Genomic DNA, 16,437 nt, shown 5'->3' with positions numbered 1-16,437 from the left:
GTAGAGACTCTAGTGTTCTGTTTCTGCAATTTTTGCCAACATATTTAGAAGGAGGGGCGTTAAAGATCCAGAGATCTCATCCAATAGTTCATATTGAGTAGTTTTGAGTTACTTTGCAGAACTAGAATCACTTTGGACATCATGCCCGCCCAAAACCACAAGAAGCGTGTCATTAGGAGTTTATGGATCGCTTTTACTTTCTTTGGATTAAACGTCCATGGACTGAAGGGTAAGAATATATATTTTTTAACATTATTTTATTTAGACTCAAGACGTTTACCAGTGGGCAACATCTCCTCTTGATATTCTTATTATGCTAAATAAAAATTTAATAATATTTAGATAGTCGTTTAAAGATATAAAGCCCTGTCTGTTTTAAAGCTAGTTGGCTTTAAGATAAAAAGTTGTGTTGTATATATATATATATATATATATATATATATATATATATTGTTTGTTTGTATTGCATTCACTTGGTATATGTAAGGAAGGGAAATTAACACTTGAGCCATAATACAGGAGCCATATTATGTCATCCTCTTTCTGGACCCATTGTAACATAATTACATAAATCATAACTAATATAAACTAAAACAGAATTAACAATTGGTTCAAAGGGCTACATGATGTCATGGCAACATTCCGTAGATATCTGTCCATGTTGACTTAATATGTATCTTTCACACAGCTTTCTGAAGGACTGACACAGATGTCAATGCAGTCAGACTAGTGTTTCCATGTCTGTAGGGCCTCTTCGAGCCATTGTCAATCTGAAGCTCAGAGTAGCCTACCTTTAAAACTACCAAGATTGGAAACCACCCACAACAATGTGCAGAATAGCAGATATATGAAGGTCTCAAATTTTGTATTTCTTGATTGATATCACTTTGATTGCTCCTTTCCAACACTTGAAAAATAAAGAGGAATTATGATAAGCAGCAACTAATGTTATGCTATGAATCATACATCATACATGCCTTTTTATAAAAACGAAGCACTTCCTACTAACCTAATCCAGAATCATATATGGCCTTTTGGTTCTAAACGGTACACACCAATATTCAGTGCGGTTATAAACATCTCTTCCCCCTACAATACACAGTATTGACTGTTGGCAATAAACCTCTTGTCCCACTACAGTACACAGTATTAAGTGTTGGCATTAGCGTCTCTTTCCTTCATGGTACCCACCAGTATTCAGTGTTGGTTATCAGCGTCTCTCTCTTCCCCCTACAGTTAAATATATTTTCTCCTTCTTCTCAGTTTCATAATATATCCTTGAATTTATGAAACCAAGCAAATTACACTTTCAGTAAGTAGTACCTCTTTGGAAGTCTGTGTCCACTGAGACATACCGTTGGTCTATACTTGACTTTGGCCGATCTTCTGCCTTGTTCAGGAGATACTCTGGTCCTCCTAATAATTTCTTAATTTCCAGTCTTCTGAATAAAATTTAGTTCCAATGGGTCTCCACATTTATCAACAGTTCATGCCCCTAGTGCAGGGGGCACTAAGGCCCCACACACTGCGACCTCATCCTGTTCTTTACAGGATGTGGCCGTCGTTTGAGGTCTTCCAGAGTCACAGTGTTGTCTTTGGTGACAGTCTTGCTCTCTTGGGTATAGACATCAGGGAGATTACAGTCCTAGTCGTAACTAGAGACCTTCAAATCAGTCAAGATAAGCGTTTTCACATTGTTCTTCCTGGCAGGATGAAGGATATTGTTGACGTTCTGTCTAATATTTCCATGTGAGGTATGAATTGTCTGAACATTATGGCTCATCCGGTTCTGTTGAGGTTACGGAAAATGTGTTGTTTCTCGCCGTGCTAGGAGAGATATGCATGGCTTGTATTGAGGAGAAAGTGTGTTTGACTTGGTGGAGTTGACCCACTTAGGACCGTCTTACACAGATGTCATTACAGAGTCAGAGTAGTGTTTCCATGTCCGCATGTCTTCAAGCCATTGTCAATCGGAAGCTCAAAGTATCCTACCTTTAAAACTTCTTGCCTTCTCTGTGTACATCTACATGAAAGCAAAACCAATCATAAACTCATAATGCAATACATCTTCTCATTCAATCAAGATGGGAAACCACCAACAACAATGTTGTGATGATCGACATTTTTTCCATTAAAACTTTAACAGAATAGCAGCAATATGAAGCTCCCAATTTGTGAATTTCCTGGTTAATATCACTTTTTATTGCTCCTTACCAACACTTAAAAAATGACTGATGTTATGCTACGAATCACACATCATAAACGCCATTTTATAAAAAGAGCACTTCCTACTAACCGTATGTGGCCTTTTGGTTCTAAACGGTACACACCAATATACAGTGCTGGTTATAAACGTCTCTTCCCTCTTCAGTACACAGTGTTCAGTGAGGGGTATTAGCATCTCTTCCCTTCATGGTACCCACCAGTATTCAGTGCTGGTTATCAGCGTCTCTCTCTTCCCCCTACAGTTAACCATATTCAGTGTTGGTTATAAGCGTCTCTACCCCTAAAGTACACACCAGTATTCAGTGTTTGTGTCTTTCCTTCATATTCCAGGCGATGGCTGCGGGCATACAAAGCTTGGACCAGAGAGTGGCACCCTGACCTCAGCTAACTACCCACGGAACTATCCCCAGGATTGGTCGTGTACGTGGAGGCTTCGTGTCCCGCAGGGCCGCACATTACGCCTCCTCTTTGGGGACTTTGACATCGAGGGAAGCGTGGACTGCACCAACGGCTCTCTGGTGATCACCCCGAGCAACGGGTCCCCCAGCATAGGTAAACACACTCACTCACACGGGGCCCCCAGAAGAGATGAACTCACACACCCACAAACACACACACAGGGCCCTCAGCAGAGGTAAACTCACAGCTCAGATCAGCGTTTTGGTGATCTGCAGTCGTGGCTTGATGTATCCCAAATGTTTAAACAGCTGGAATCACTATGATGACTCAACCAATTGATTTGAAATCCTTCGATGGATGTTTCACTCTCAGCTCATACCTGACTAATTAATGTGTTGTGTGCCACGTGATCATGGTCAATGCAGACATTTACTCACACAGCGAATTACAAAAACATGTCTGAGTCAACGCCTGCCCATCAAGGTGTAACTATTTGCATCCTGAGGGCGTGGAGGTTTGGACTGGAGGCATTGGTCCTAAATGAGAGAGAGAGAGAAGAAGTAGGGGCAGGAGATGGAATCCTTCAGCTCTTTCTGCTGAATACATTGTTTTTTACTCCAAAAATTTGATGGCGCACATGTTTTACAAAACAGTTATCCTTATCCTAGCTATCCTTTTACAGACATGCTGAAGTTCTGCTTCTTTGAGAGCTATGAACTTATAGTGTGTAGCTCTGTCAGATGTATGTATGTATGTGGATATTAATTCATTGTTGTGTGTTTTCTCAGGGCCTCTGTGTGGGAGACTCACTGCTTCGGAGATGAATTTGTCGGTAAGCAGCAACGAAGCGTCGGTGATCTTCAGGTCGGGCCGACACCGCTCTGGTCGGGGATTCCTGTTGTCCTACACAACAGACCAGAACCCAGGTTAGACTAACCAACTGAAACATCAGGGGTGTGTGTGTGTGTGTGTGTGTGTGTGTGTGTGTGTGTGTGTAAGCTGTAGAGAACAGCGTCTAATACGGATGTCCCCAGATAGTGAGACCAAGCGCTTTACAATATTGCGACATCCATGCACACATGCACACCGAGTCAACCATGCAAGGCATGGTTGGGATCGGACTAGCAACCTTGCGGTAACCAGCCAACCCGCTCAACCTTCTGAACTACTGCCGCCCATCAGGGTAAAGAGGAGCAGATGATCCCCTCTTGGTTTGAAGAGGGATGATGGGGGGTTGTCTGCGTGTGTGTATGTAGGGAGCATTATCCTGCTTGAAGCATACGGTCCTGTGGTGATGATTCTGAGTCACATGAGAAGGCGGACTGGGTTGTCTTTTACTTTAAGCTTAGGTTCAGACAACTTTTGATTGAGGATTGAGGCATTTGGTTGTGGTTGTTGTTGGTTTTCCCATTTTCTCTTCCATATGAATTGATCCCATGTGAAAATGCTTAGGACAGACCATGGTGGTCTTTGGCCTGTAAGATAGCTAGTTTGGCCGTGGATGAGGTTGTGCCTTCAGAGCTGTGAGACGGACAAATGTGCAGCTTGACCTGCTTGTATGCGTGCAGAAGTAGAACCGCAGAGATTAGCTTCTTCCTGTACAGCAGAGGTGTCAGACTCAGTCTATGCAGGGGTAATGTCTGTGTGCATGTGTGTCTGTGTACATGTGTTTGTGTGCTTGAACACTATGGTGTACGCTTATTTGGATGCGTCTGCTGCCACTTTCCTTACTCCAGAAGTGTGTCAGAAGGCTGCGGAGTGGGATTCCTCTCCTGAATGGAGAGAGCCGCCTCAAGCCTCACTATGACGGTGGTGTCTATCTTCTCCCAACACCACTCCTATACTACTCACCCTGAAGCCCTCAGCAGAAGGAAAGATAGCGAAACAGCTATTTAACCATAATTTATTAATGTATTAAAATGAAAGGGTTAAATAGTTTCTACATATTGGCTCAAGTGACAACTATACCAAAGCCTTAAGTATATGTAAAAATATAAATCAGCACACCGATTGCCAATGCAACCATTGTTTAAAAGTGAGCTGATGTGATGTTGTTCGGGGCTCAGGGAGCTAAGAGTCAGCTCCAACTCATATGTGGTAGTGATGACCACCAAAGAGGTAGGTGTGTGTGTGTGTGTGTGTGTGTGTGTGTGTGTGTGTGTGTGTGTGTGTGTGTGTGTGTGTGTGTGTGTGTGTGTGTGTGTGTGTGAGCTTGTGCCCATGTGCATCACTCAATCCTCCATGTTTTTTCCTTTAGACTCACTTCCTGCTGTTTTCATGTTTCAGAGCTTATTTCCTGCAAAACGATTGGAACACATTTGTCCTCTGATCAGTTAAGGTGAGTTCCCATGAAGTTCTTGAGGACCAGCGTAGACGTTGCTGTAGTCTCTCACCTGTCTCTGTGCTCCTCCTCAGCGTGTACTGCCCTGCCGGCTGTAAGGACGTTCCTGTTGGGGAAGTTACAGGAAACTCTGAACAAGGCTACAGTCATGTGAGTCGTGCAATGGGACCAGTGCTGCTTTTAAATTGGTTGCATATATTTAGAGTTACAAATAATAAGGGCTCATTAGAACCCTTACTGAACAACGTTTATAATCTGTATTCTACTGAAGAGATCGCTGATCTGCCTGTCTGCGGTCCATGGAGGGGTGGTGTCGGACAGCCTGGGGGGCCGCGTCAACCTCACCCGGGGGAGAGGCCTTAGGTTCTACGAGTCCACCTTCGCCAACGGAGTCCTGTCCAAAAGGTACGGTCGCTATTGTTATTTATAAGTAACATTTCATGATGCTTTTCTGGCTGGTACTTGGTTAAACGTAGGAATATTTACCCTTTACATTTTTTCTTTTGCCAGGGGTTCATTATCTGAGCATAAACTGCTCTTCAGCAAAGGTAAGCACATACAAAAGCTCCATTACCAAACTCCACCTATTTTATTACTGAACCTAGCAAAGTCCAGCTCATCCGTCTCTCTGAGCTCACCCTCTGCCCTCCCCCTTGACAGAATGCAACGGACACTTAAACATGTCCCTCGTGGACAGCTCCTCTCTCTGGGGGAGAGGCGGGGGTCAGGGGAAGGGTCTGAACCCGGCCGGTCCGTTGGTATCATGGACAGCAGAACCAGACGACCAGAACCCCTGGGTGGAGCTGGACCTCGGTGAAAAAAGAAAAGTCACTGGTTAGTATCAATGTTTCATTTAATATTATAATATATTTATTTTACTATATATAATAATATTTAATGTCGTGCAGAATGTGATTCAGATTCTTCTTGTTCGACAACAACGGCTCATTGAAATCACTCTTGTTCTCAGGTATCATAACAACGGGTTCAGGGGGGTTCTACATAAAGTCCTACACGCTGCTTTTCCGCAAAGACAGGAAGGACTGGAAGCCTTACAAAGGTGCACTGAGCACAGAAGAGAAGGTAAGAGAAAGAAATCTACGGTGTGCTGCCGTCTAACCATCAGTAGAGGGTTATTCATCCAGTCAGCAGAGTGGTGGCCCTGGTGCTGCTCAGAGACGTTAGAGATAGAATGTTGTGTTGTTGCCATGGCAGCTCATTAAGGTGCGTTCACTTGAGACACGTTAACGTGTTTACAGGACCCACTCCATTGTTGGGGTGGAGGGGGGGAATGCATATGGTTTCCCACCGCGTCTCTGAATTTGACTGAATTGACCTTGAGCTATGACAAGCCAACAAGCGACGTCTGGGGTCAAGATTCACAGTAATGATTTCTCAGAAAGCCATGTTGTCATAGTGTCAGCTGTTGTGTCTTCTGTAGGTGAGCTAAGTGCTGAATGGTTTCAGGTGTTTGAGGCTTATTCCGACGGTCACCTGAGGGTGCTGAACAGCCTGTTCCCTCCCGTGGTGGCCCGCTTCGTCCAGCTGAAGCCCATCACCTGGGAGAAAAGAGCCTCAGCAGGGATCCAGCTGCTGGGCTGTCCCGTCGTCAAGGATACCTCCAAGACCTTCTCCTCCACCGCAGGTGAGCACATTATTTTATCCCTTCATTAGACAGAGGTCTGTACTGGTGCTCTAGTCACGTGGTGTGTTGTGTGCTGAAGCTGGTTTAACAGACCCTGTGGTCAAAGTCAAAGCCACGATGACACCACCCAGTGTGGCTACCGCTGGAGACACGGTTATTGTGACAGACTCAAGGATGTATCTACATTTCCTGCCACAATGTGTTCTTTCGGATTGCACATCATCTTTTTATTAGTATCTTAAATAAGCGATAGAATATTATATATAGTATGGTATAGTACTATATATATAGTGCAGGTAACATCATGTATAAGTTAATATGGTTCTCTCTGCAGCCTCCGGTCAGACATAAGAACAGGAGTTTACCTGGTTCTTCGGTTTGTGCAAACTTGCCTTCTTAAGGACAAGCCCATAGGGATTTAGAATGAGGCTGTTGTGGCCTTAAAACTGGTTAAAGTATGCTTGTATGAAGTGCCTGATCTCATTTCTCTGCAGCAGTATGAATTCATGCCATCAGACGGTGCCCCTCTGGCACTGCTCACTTGACTGGCATCAGTATGGCTAACTTTGCACTGGTAGCTGCTATTTCAGTTTATATGCACAGATGTTCCTCCCGTTTTTCTTGAGCATGTTTTTTCTCTAGAGAAGCCATGCGTTGAACAAGCGCTGTACTATCAGCTTTCACACTTATGCGAGCAGAGGAAGTGGTACGTGACATACTAGAGAGTACAGTTGAGTTATAATAGCTATTTGTGGAGGCAAAGACACAATGTCGTCTTGTCCTACATCCGTTTTCACATGGACCTCAGACAGAGTTTTAGTTTAGATTTTCAATGGGGGTCGTTGCTCAAATCGACAGCCCATGTCAGTCGGAACCGCATAGGCCTGAAATTCAGTGATCCCAACAATCAAGTGTCAATACAAAACACAAGCAAACCAGTCCAACTGTTCCAATCTCATTAAATAAATGCAGAACTTTTTCCAACCAAAACCAAACCCCATCAACTAAGAACAGCTCCAGAGGTCTGGGCCAGAGAAAAGTACAGCTTGTTTTATCCGTCCGTGCCTCTTACCCTGCCGTGATTTGCAGCCTAGCTTTGGCGATTCGTAGTGCTTGTGATGAAGGTGATTCCAATGCTCCAATGCATCCTATGCAGTGTCCTCATCCACTGGTTCCTTTAAGAAGTCATTGTCCTCGGTTAGGGTTCTTAATTATGTAGTGACTATTGATCCAACTAAAATGTACCAACATAGTCACTTGCAGCAGGGAAGAAGACAATCTAGATTACCATGATGAGAAGGGTGAGTGAGATTATATGCTGTTTAACAGATTTACTTGATTATTATTCTATTGATCAAACGCTTATGGTAACAACCGTATGTTCCCACCCAAAGTGCTCTTCCTTCCTTTTCCTGTTCACCTGTTACCTTAAAACACCTGAGCAGTGTTACTTCATAATCAAGGTACATACTACCCTCTAGTAGTATGTACCTCTAAAACGCTGTACTAGTTACAGACATAAGCACAAATATAAATAAACATGCAAAATGGCTCCTACAGCTGATCCAACAGACGCCCCCGTGGTCAGTGTCACAGCCTTGACGACGCCATCCAGCACTGTTAACCCTGGACATACGGTTCCTGTGGAACACACAAGTATGTATCTTCATTTCCTGCCACATTGTGTTCATTCTGATTGCAGATATTCTTTCAATTAGTATCTTAGATATATTATACAATATTATATAATAACGATCCATTGTTGGGCGCCTAGTTCTGAAAGCAGTCTCCGTTCGGCGAGTGGTGGTCGTGGGGGGCGTGGTCTTTGGGCTGGTCATGTGTGGCAGCTGCCTGGCAGCTGGATTCTGGTTGAAGAGAAGGTAATACCTGTAAATAAAGGCATACCTGTTGTTGTTTGTGTCATGTTCAAAGGTATAAACACACTGGGCAATAGTGAAGAGTGAATAATGACCACATTAAATTCATAATAATGTAATCATGAAATATATTAAAGGGGAAATATTATACCACCAGGTGTGAGTGTAATTAGCCTTACAAGCCGTTTCGAAAATCTGCCCCATATGACATCACTAGTGGGCGTGTCCACCTAGAACTTTGCTGGATAGATCAGTCTACCAGCCTACCCAGTGGACTGAAGTAAATGTTGCTCATCTATCAAGCACAGATCTAGGTAGACACGCCCACTAGTGATCTTATATGGGGCAGAATTTTGAAACGGCTTGTAAGGCTAATAACACTCAAGCCTGGTGGTATAATATCTTCCCTTCAAGTCATCCAACAACATAATTAATAGTTCCGAATACCAAATAGCATTGATTGTGTTTTTTGTGTGTTCGTCTAATTAGGATGAAAAAGGCCTAATTGAAGACGTACCCAATAGCTGAAGGTAAATTGTTTGTCCCACCTCTAATCAAATGTATTCTGTTGGCAAACCGCTGACATTAGACATAGGATCGTGTGTGTGTGTGTGTGTGTGTGTGTGTGTGTGTGTGTGTGTGTGTGTGTGTGTGTGTGAGACGTGTGCATGTGTGTGTGTGTGTGAGACGTGTGCATGTGTGTGTGTGTGTGAGACGTGTGCATGTGTGTGTATGTGTGTTTGTAGAGACGCCTGCATGTGTGTGTGTGTGTGTGTGTGCGTCAGTGCGTGTGTGTGTCCTGATCCTGGTCCTTTGTCCTTATATCAAAGACCTAACAAAAGAACATAGTGTTAGGCTTACCTAATATGTTATACCACATCATTGTTAAATACTTGATCCTGATTCGTTCATAATCCTTAGGATGGATTTGGATCCATCCAAATCGTTGGATCCATCCATCCATCCAACGGTCACACACAAATACCAACCAGATGGTTCCTTGTCAACGCGGAACCCTCACAGCACCGTGGAACCGACCCCTGCTTCAGCGATGCTGAGCAGCCTCGTCTTCACCCCGGCAGCATCCCCAACCTCATCGGACATCATTTTACAATAACGGGACACCCTGTCCTGGTTTATTCCTGACGTATCGCACGTGTTAATGTGATTTCATGTGAAATTATATGCATGTGGCAACGTTCCCTTTTATTTCACATTTCTACTCATTGAATGTGTGATTGTCTGTTCCTCGCTATAGCCCTGTGATGTAGGTGTTTTACACCTCTTGTCCTTGATTTGTTGTTTCCCTTCTGAAGCCCTTTGTATGTTTGCTGTTTAGCTTGAAAAGCACTGTGTTAATAAAGTTTGATGATTGAATGAGTCGATTGACATGATGTGGAATGATGTGATGTGATGTGGGAATCATAACATTGTTTAATCCATACAACACCTCTAACCAAAATCACCTTACCACAGAGCGGGTTGTGAGTCAGGCTCTCTTCTGGGTGGCTTCCTCTCTGCTCCAGATTCTGGTGGTCTGTCTCTCCTTGTCTCTGGTCCGGAGTCTGGTGGGCTGTCTCTTCTTTTCTCTGGTCCACAGTCTAGACCAGAGAAAAAGAGTGACAACAAAATAGAACAGAACAAAACAGAATAGAACACAATTGAACAGCTTCCGAGGCTTTGAAATCTCGGTCCAGAAGCGTTAGCTCGCAAACGATGCGTAAATCGGTCGAACTGCTGTGATGTGTGTGAGTCCATCGCCTGTTGGAGTGACAGAGCGACTAGTAAACCTGCCTCAAGTCGGGGAAACTATAAGACAATTACTATCATTACCTTTTGACATTTTTCTAAATCTGTCAAATTAATGTAGGTCAATATATATATTGTCTCTCATGCACGTAACTGTTGCCACATTATTCATTGTCTATTTTCAGTGGACCTGCCGTCGCTGTTTTTGTTGTTCCATATTTCACCAGAAGATGGCGCAGGAGTTACATTACATTTTGGGTCAAATCTGAGGATACCAAAGTATGCAAAAGTATATTATTGACTAGGCTTACCATTTTATTACATTAACAAACGTATGCCATTCACAAACCCTTAATGGTGTGTTATTAGTTATTGCCGCTGTAGAGACAGTGGGTGTTCTGGTTCTGCAACTTCTACCTTCATATTCAGAAGGAGGGGCGTTAAACATCCAGGCGTATCATCCAACAGTTAATATTGAGAAGTTTTGAGTAACTTTGCAGAACTAGTATCAGACAGAGTTAGGCACCTTGCTTCTCGGTTCGGACTTTGGACATCATGCCCGCTGGGACCAATAACTACCAGAACAGACTGATGTGTGTCGTTAGGAGTTTATGGATCGCTTTGACTTTCTGTGGATTAACAAGTGTCCATGGACAGGGGGGTAAGAATAAATATTTTGTTTACATTCTTTTACTTAAACAATTAGACTCAAGATGTTTACCACTGGGAAACATCTCCTCTTGACATTATTTTTATGCTAACTTTTTTTAAATCATATTTAGATAGTCGTTTAAAGATATGAAGCCCTCTCTGTGGTGCTGGTTGGCTTTAATATAAAAAGTTGTGTCGCAGCTTAATCCAACTGATCTTTTTTTTTCAGATAATATAAATAGTTGTTGTAATTGGTCCAATGTAACGCGCGCACACACACACACACACACACACACACACACACACACACACACACACACACACACACACACACACACACACACACACACACACACACACACACACACACACACACACACACACACACACACTCACACAGTATGTTTGCCTAGTTAGCTAATACAAATTTATTTTAGTATTGCATTCACTTGGTATAGCCTGCTATTTAATGTAAGGAAGGGTAATTATAGGCCTACTTGAGCCATAATGCAGGAACTATATTATGTCAAACTCTTTATGGACCCATTGTAACATAATTACATAAATCATAACTATTATGAGCTAATACGGAATTAAAAAGTGGTTGAAAGGGCTACCTGATGTCATGGCAACATTCCGTTGATTTCTGTCCATGTTGACTTAATATGCATCTTTCACACAGCTTTCTGACGGACCGTCTTACACAGATGTCAATACAGAGTCAGAGTAGTGTTTCCATGTCCGCGGGGCCTTTTCAAGCCATTGTCGATCGGAAGCTCAGAGTATCCTACCTTTAAAACTACTTGCCTCCTCTTTGTACATCTACATGAAAGCAAAAGCAAAATGTCTACTGACAATTTTTCCATTTAAACTTAAACAGAATAGCAGCAATATGTAGCTCCCAATTTGTGAAATTCCTGGTTAATATATCACTTTTTATTGCTCCTTACCAACACTTAAAAAATGACAAATGTTTTCGTACGAATCACACATCATAAACGCCATTTTATAAATGGAGCACTTCCTACTAAACTAATTCAGAACTGTATGTGGCCTTGTGGTTCTAAACGGTACGCACCAATACAGTGCTGGTTATAAACATCTCTTCCCCCTACAGTACACAGTGTTCGTGTTGGGTATTAGCGTCTCTTCCCTTCATACCCACCAGTATTCAGTGCTGGTTATCAGCATCTCTCTCTTCCCCCTACAGTTAACCATATTCAGTGTTGGTTATAAGCGTCTCTACCCCTAAAGTGCACACCAGTATTCAGTGTTTGTCTTTTGCTTCATAATCCAGGCAATGGCTGCGGGCATGTAAAGCTTGGACCAGAGAGTAACCCTAACCCTAACCCTTCATTAGACAGAGGTCTGTACTGGTGCTCTAGTCACGTGGTGTGTTGTGTGCTGAAGCTGGTTTAACAGACCCTGTGGTCAAAGTCAAAGCCACGATGACACGACCCAGTGCGGCTACCACTGGAGACACGGTTATTGTGAAAGCCTCAAGGATGTATCTACATTGCCTGCCACAATGTGTTCTTTCTGATTGCAAATCATCTTTTTATTAGTATCTTAGATAAGCGATAGAATATTATATATAGTATGGTATAGTACTATATATATAGTGCAGATAACATCATGTATAAGTTAATATAATAACGATCCATCGTTGGGCACCTGGTTCTCTCTGCAGCCTCCGGTCAGACATAAGCACAGGATGCATGTCTTAAGGACATGCACATAGGGATTTGGAATGAGGCTGTTGTGGCCTTTAAACTGGTTAAAGTAAGCTTGCATGAAGTGCCTGATCTCATTTCTCTGCAGCAGTATGAATTCATGCCATCAAACGGTGCCCCTCTGGCACTGCTCTCTTGACTGGCATCAGTATGGCTAACTTTGCACTGGTAGCTGCTATTTCAGTTTGCCAGTTGTACCTTCATCCTTCCGAGTCTTCCCTGCTCCATGCGCAGGTGTTCCTCTTCTGCTTCTTGAGCATGGTTTTTCTCTAGAGCAGCCATGGGGTGAAGAAGCGCTGATCTATCAGCTTTCACACCTATGCAAGCAGAGGAAGTGGTACGTGACGTTTTAGAGATTGGAGATGAGTTATAATTGTGTTCTGTGGATATAAAGTCACCCTGTCGTCTTGTCCTACATCCGTTTTCACAACGTTAAAAATTGACCTCAGACAGTTCAAGTTGGATTTGCTTTACGGGTCGTTGCTCAAATTGACATCCCATGCCATTCGGAGCCGCATAGGCCCGAAATGCACTGATCCCAACAATCAAGTGTCAATACAAAACACAAGCAAACCAGTCCAACTGTTCCAATCTCATTAATTAAATGCAGCGTTTTTTCAACAACAAGGAACAGCTCTAGACGTCTGGGACAGAGAAAAGTGCAGCTTGTTTTATCCGTCCGTGCCTCTTACCTTGCCTTGATTTGCAGCCTAGCTATGGTGATTCGTAGTGCTTGTGATGAAGGCGATTCCAATGCTCCAAGGCCTCCTTTGAAGCCTCCTTATCCACTGGTTCCTTTAAGCAGTCAAAGTCCTCGGTTAGGGTTCTTAATCATGTAGTGAATACCGATCCGATTAAAATGTACCAACAGTCATTTGCAATGGTGAAGAAGACAACCTATACCATGATGAGAAGGGTGAGTGAGATTATATGATGATTAACAGATTTACTTGAATATTTTTCTCTTGTTCAAACGCTTATGGTAACAACCAAATGTTCCCACCCAAAATGCTCCTTCCTCTTCCTGTTCACCTGTTACCTTATAACACCTGACCAGCGTTACTTCATAATCCAGGTACATACTACCTGCTAGTGGTCAAAACGTTGTAGTCAAATACATATCCAACTATTTACAGACCCTAATCAATATAAATAAACACGCAAAATAGCTCCTACAGATAATGCAACAGACGCCCCCGTGGTCAGTGCCACAGCCTTGACGACGCCACCCAGCACGGTTACCACTGGACACACGGTTCCTGTGGAACACACAAGTATGTATCTTCATTTCCAGCCACATTGTGTTCTTTCTGATTGCACATCATCTTTTTATTAGTATCTTAGCTAAATGATAGAATATATATATATATATATATATATTTATATATAGTATCGTACTATATATATAGTGCAGGTAACATCATGTATAAGTTAATATAATAACGATCCATCGTTGGGCACCTGGTTCTCTCTGCAGCCTCCGGTCAGACATAAGAACAGGAGTTTACCTGGTTCTTCGGTTTGTGCAAACTTGCCTTCTTAAGGACATGCCCATAGGGATTTAGAATGAGGCTGTTGTGGCCTTTAAACTGGTTAAAGTAAGCTTGTATGAAGTGCCTGTGATCTCATTTCTCTGCAGCAGTATGAATTCATGCCATCAGACGGTGCCCCTCTGGCACTGCTCTCTTGACTGGCATCAGTATGGCTAACTTTGCACTGGTAGCTGCTATTTCAGTTTGCCAGTTGTACCTTCATCCTTCCGAGTCTTCCCTGCTCCATGCGCAGGTGTTCCTCTTCTGCTTCTTGAGCATGATTTTTCTCTAGAGCAGCCATGGGGTGAAGAAGCGCTGATCTATGCACTTTCACACCTATGCGAGCAGAGGAAGTGGTACGTGACATTTTAGAGATTGGAGATGAGTTATAATTGTGTTCTGTGGATATAAAGTCACCCTGTCGTCTTCTCCTACATCCGTTTTCACAACTTTCAAAATTGACCTCAGACAGTTCAAGTTGGATTTGCTTTCCGGGTCGTTGCTCAAATTGACATCCCATGCCATTCGGAGCCGCATAGGCCCGAAATGCACTGATCCCAACAATCAAGTGTCAATACAAAACACAAGCAAACCAGTCCAACTGTTCCAATCTCATTAATTAAATGCAGCGTTTTTTCCAACCAAAACCAAACCCTGTACAACAACTAGGAACAGCTCCAGAGGTCTGGGCCAGAGAAAAGTGCAGCTTGGTTTATCCGCCCGTGCCTCTTACCTTGCCGTGATTTGCAGCCTAGCTTTGGTGATTCGTAGTGTTTGTGATGAAGGCGATTCCAATAGTCCAATGCATCCTTTGCAGCGTCCTTATCCACTGGTTCCTTTTAAGCAGTCATTGTCCTCGGTTAGGGTTCTTAATCATGTGGTGAATACCGATCCAGCTAAAATGTACCAACATAGTCACTTGCAACGGTGAAGAAGACAATTTAGATTACCATGATGAGAAGAGTGAGCGAGATTATATGCTGTATAACAGATTTACTTTATAGATTATTATTATATTGTTCAAATGCTCATGGTAACAACCGTATGTTCTCGCCCAAAATGCTCCTTCCTCTTCCTGTTCACCTGTTAACTTAAAGGTCCCATGACATGAAAATCTAAATTTATGAGGTTTTCTAACATAAATATGAGTTCCCCTAGCCTGCCTATGGTCCCCCAGTGGCTAAAACTTGCGTTTGGTGTAAAACGAGCACTAGCTGTTCTGCTCGCCTTTGAAAAAACGGAGGCTCAAGCGCGCTGATTTGGAAATCTGTGCTCATGACGTCATGAGGAATCTCAGCTCTTTACTCTGCCTGGCCCGCCCAGAGACGTTGGCCCGCCAATGAGACTCGACCGTGCGAGCGCCACACGCGCGTGTGTGTGTGTGTGTGTGTGTGTGTGTGTGTGTGTGTGTGTGTGTGTGTGTGTGTGTGTGTGTGTGTGTGTGTGTGTGTGTGTGTGTGTGTGTGTGTGTGTGTGTGTGTGTGTGTGTGTGTGTGTGTGTGTGTGTGTGTGTGTGTGTGTGAATACACACACTGTAACGCAAGTGTTTCTTGTCGGTTCTTTGACGTGTCTTGTATTTCCACAACGAGACTGTCGTGGGGGTTATCTAAGCCATGGTTGAGAAGGAATTGGGGGAAAGGAACTTTGGTTTGACTCGCTGAAGTACATGAACTGCGACATGCCGCCGGTTGCCGCGAGGCACCATCGCCCGGCAGCGGGCAGCCGGCCGCAGGCAGCGCGCGGTTCAGTCGACTTCAGGTTGATGCGGAAGAACCAGAGACCAAGGTTGAGAATGAATTGGGGGGAAGGAACTTTGGCTTTGACTCCCTCAAGAACATGAACCACGACATGGAGGAGAAAGGGATTGTTGGCGGCGAATGTCTCCCGCTTGAGCCCCGCTGAGGGACCACCGCCGGAGGCGGAGGTGCATAAGCGCTGCCCGGCAAAGATCCCTTTCTCCTCCTTGTCGTGGTTCATGTTCTTGAGGGAGTCAAAGCCAAAGTTCCTTCCCCCAATTCATTCTCAACCTTGGCTGAGATAACCCCCAATACGAGTCTCGTTGTAGAAATACCAGATACGAGAGTCCGACGTCACACCAACAGCAGAACGGTTATCCAAATAACAAGGAAGTGTACAACACTTGCGTTACAGTCCTATAGAGCTCTATATCTAAATAATATCATATACATAGATATCTATATCATATAACATATTGTGTGCGCCTCCAGACGATATTATGAATCACAAACGACTTTGTCGGGTTCTGCGACGTCTCTGGTTCTTC

The 16,437-nt window shown here is 43.5% G+C and overlaps 1 protein-coding gene across 5 annotated transcripts in view; it reads left to right on the top strand.

The window, feature by feature from the left end:
* Nucleotides 1-51: 51 nt before the first annotated feature.
* Nucleotides 52-16,437, top strand: part of si:dkey-34d22.1 (discoidin, CUB and LCCL domain-containing protein 2) — a 30,885-nt gene continuing 14,499 nt past the window's right edge. For 3 of the 5 annotated variants that reach the window (XM_060065823.1, XM_060065821.1, XM_060065820.1), the window contains exons 1-12: nucleotides 52-229; nucleotides 2,557-2,778; nucleotides 3,414-3,551; nucleotides 4,912-4,963; nucleotides 5,041-5,116; nucleotides 5,238-5,371; nucleotides 5,477-5,514; nucleotides 5,627-5,800; nucleotides 5,937-6,049; nucleotides 6,434-6,611; nucleotides 8,172-8,267; nucleotides 13,800-13,895. In XM_060065823.1, the coding sequence (XP_059921806.1) occupies nucleotides 142-229; nucleotides 2,557-2,778; nucleotides 3,414-3,551; nucleotides 4,912-4,963; nucleotides 5,041-5,116; nucleotides 5,238-5,371; nucleotides 5,477-5,514; nucleotides 5,627-5,800; nucleotides 5,937-6,049; nucleotides 6,434-6,611; nucleotides 8,172-8,267; nucleotides 13,800-13,895 (1,405 nt within the window). In that variant the 5' untranslated portion in view covers nucleotides 52-141. The remainder of the gene's footprint in view (nucleotides 230-2,556; nucleotides 2,779-3,413; nucleotides 3,552-4,911; nucleotides 4,964-5,040; nucleotides 5,117-5,237; nucleotides 5,372-5,476; nucleotides 5,515-5,626; nucleotides 5,801-5,936; nucleotides 6,050-6,433; nucleotides 6,612-8,171; nucleotides 8,268-13,799; nucleotides 13,896-16,437) is intronic. The other 2 variants (XM_060065824.1, XM_060065822.1) reach the window with 2 other exon arrangements.

The sequence above is a fragment of the Gadus macrocephalus genome, chromosome 11, assembly GCF_031168955.1.
Source record: "Gadus macrocephalus chromosome 11, ASM3116895v1".
NCBI lineage: Eukaryota > Metazoa > Chordata > Actinopteri > Gadiformes > Gadidae > Gadus > Gadus macrocephalus.
This window is presented reverse-complemented; position numbering and strand designations above follow the sequence as displayed.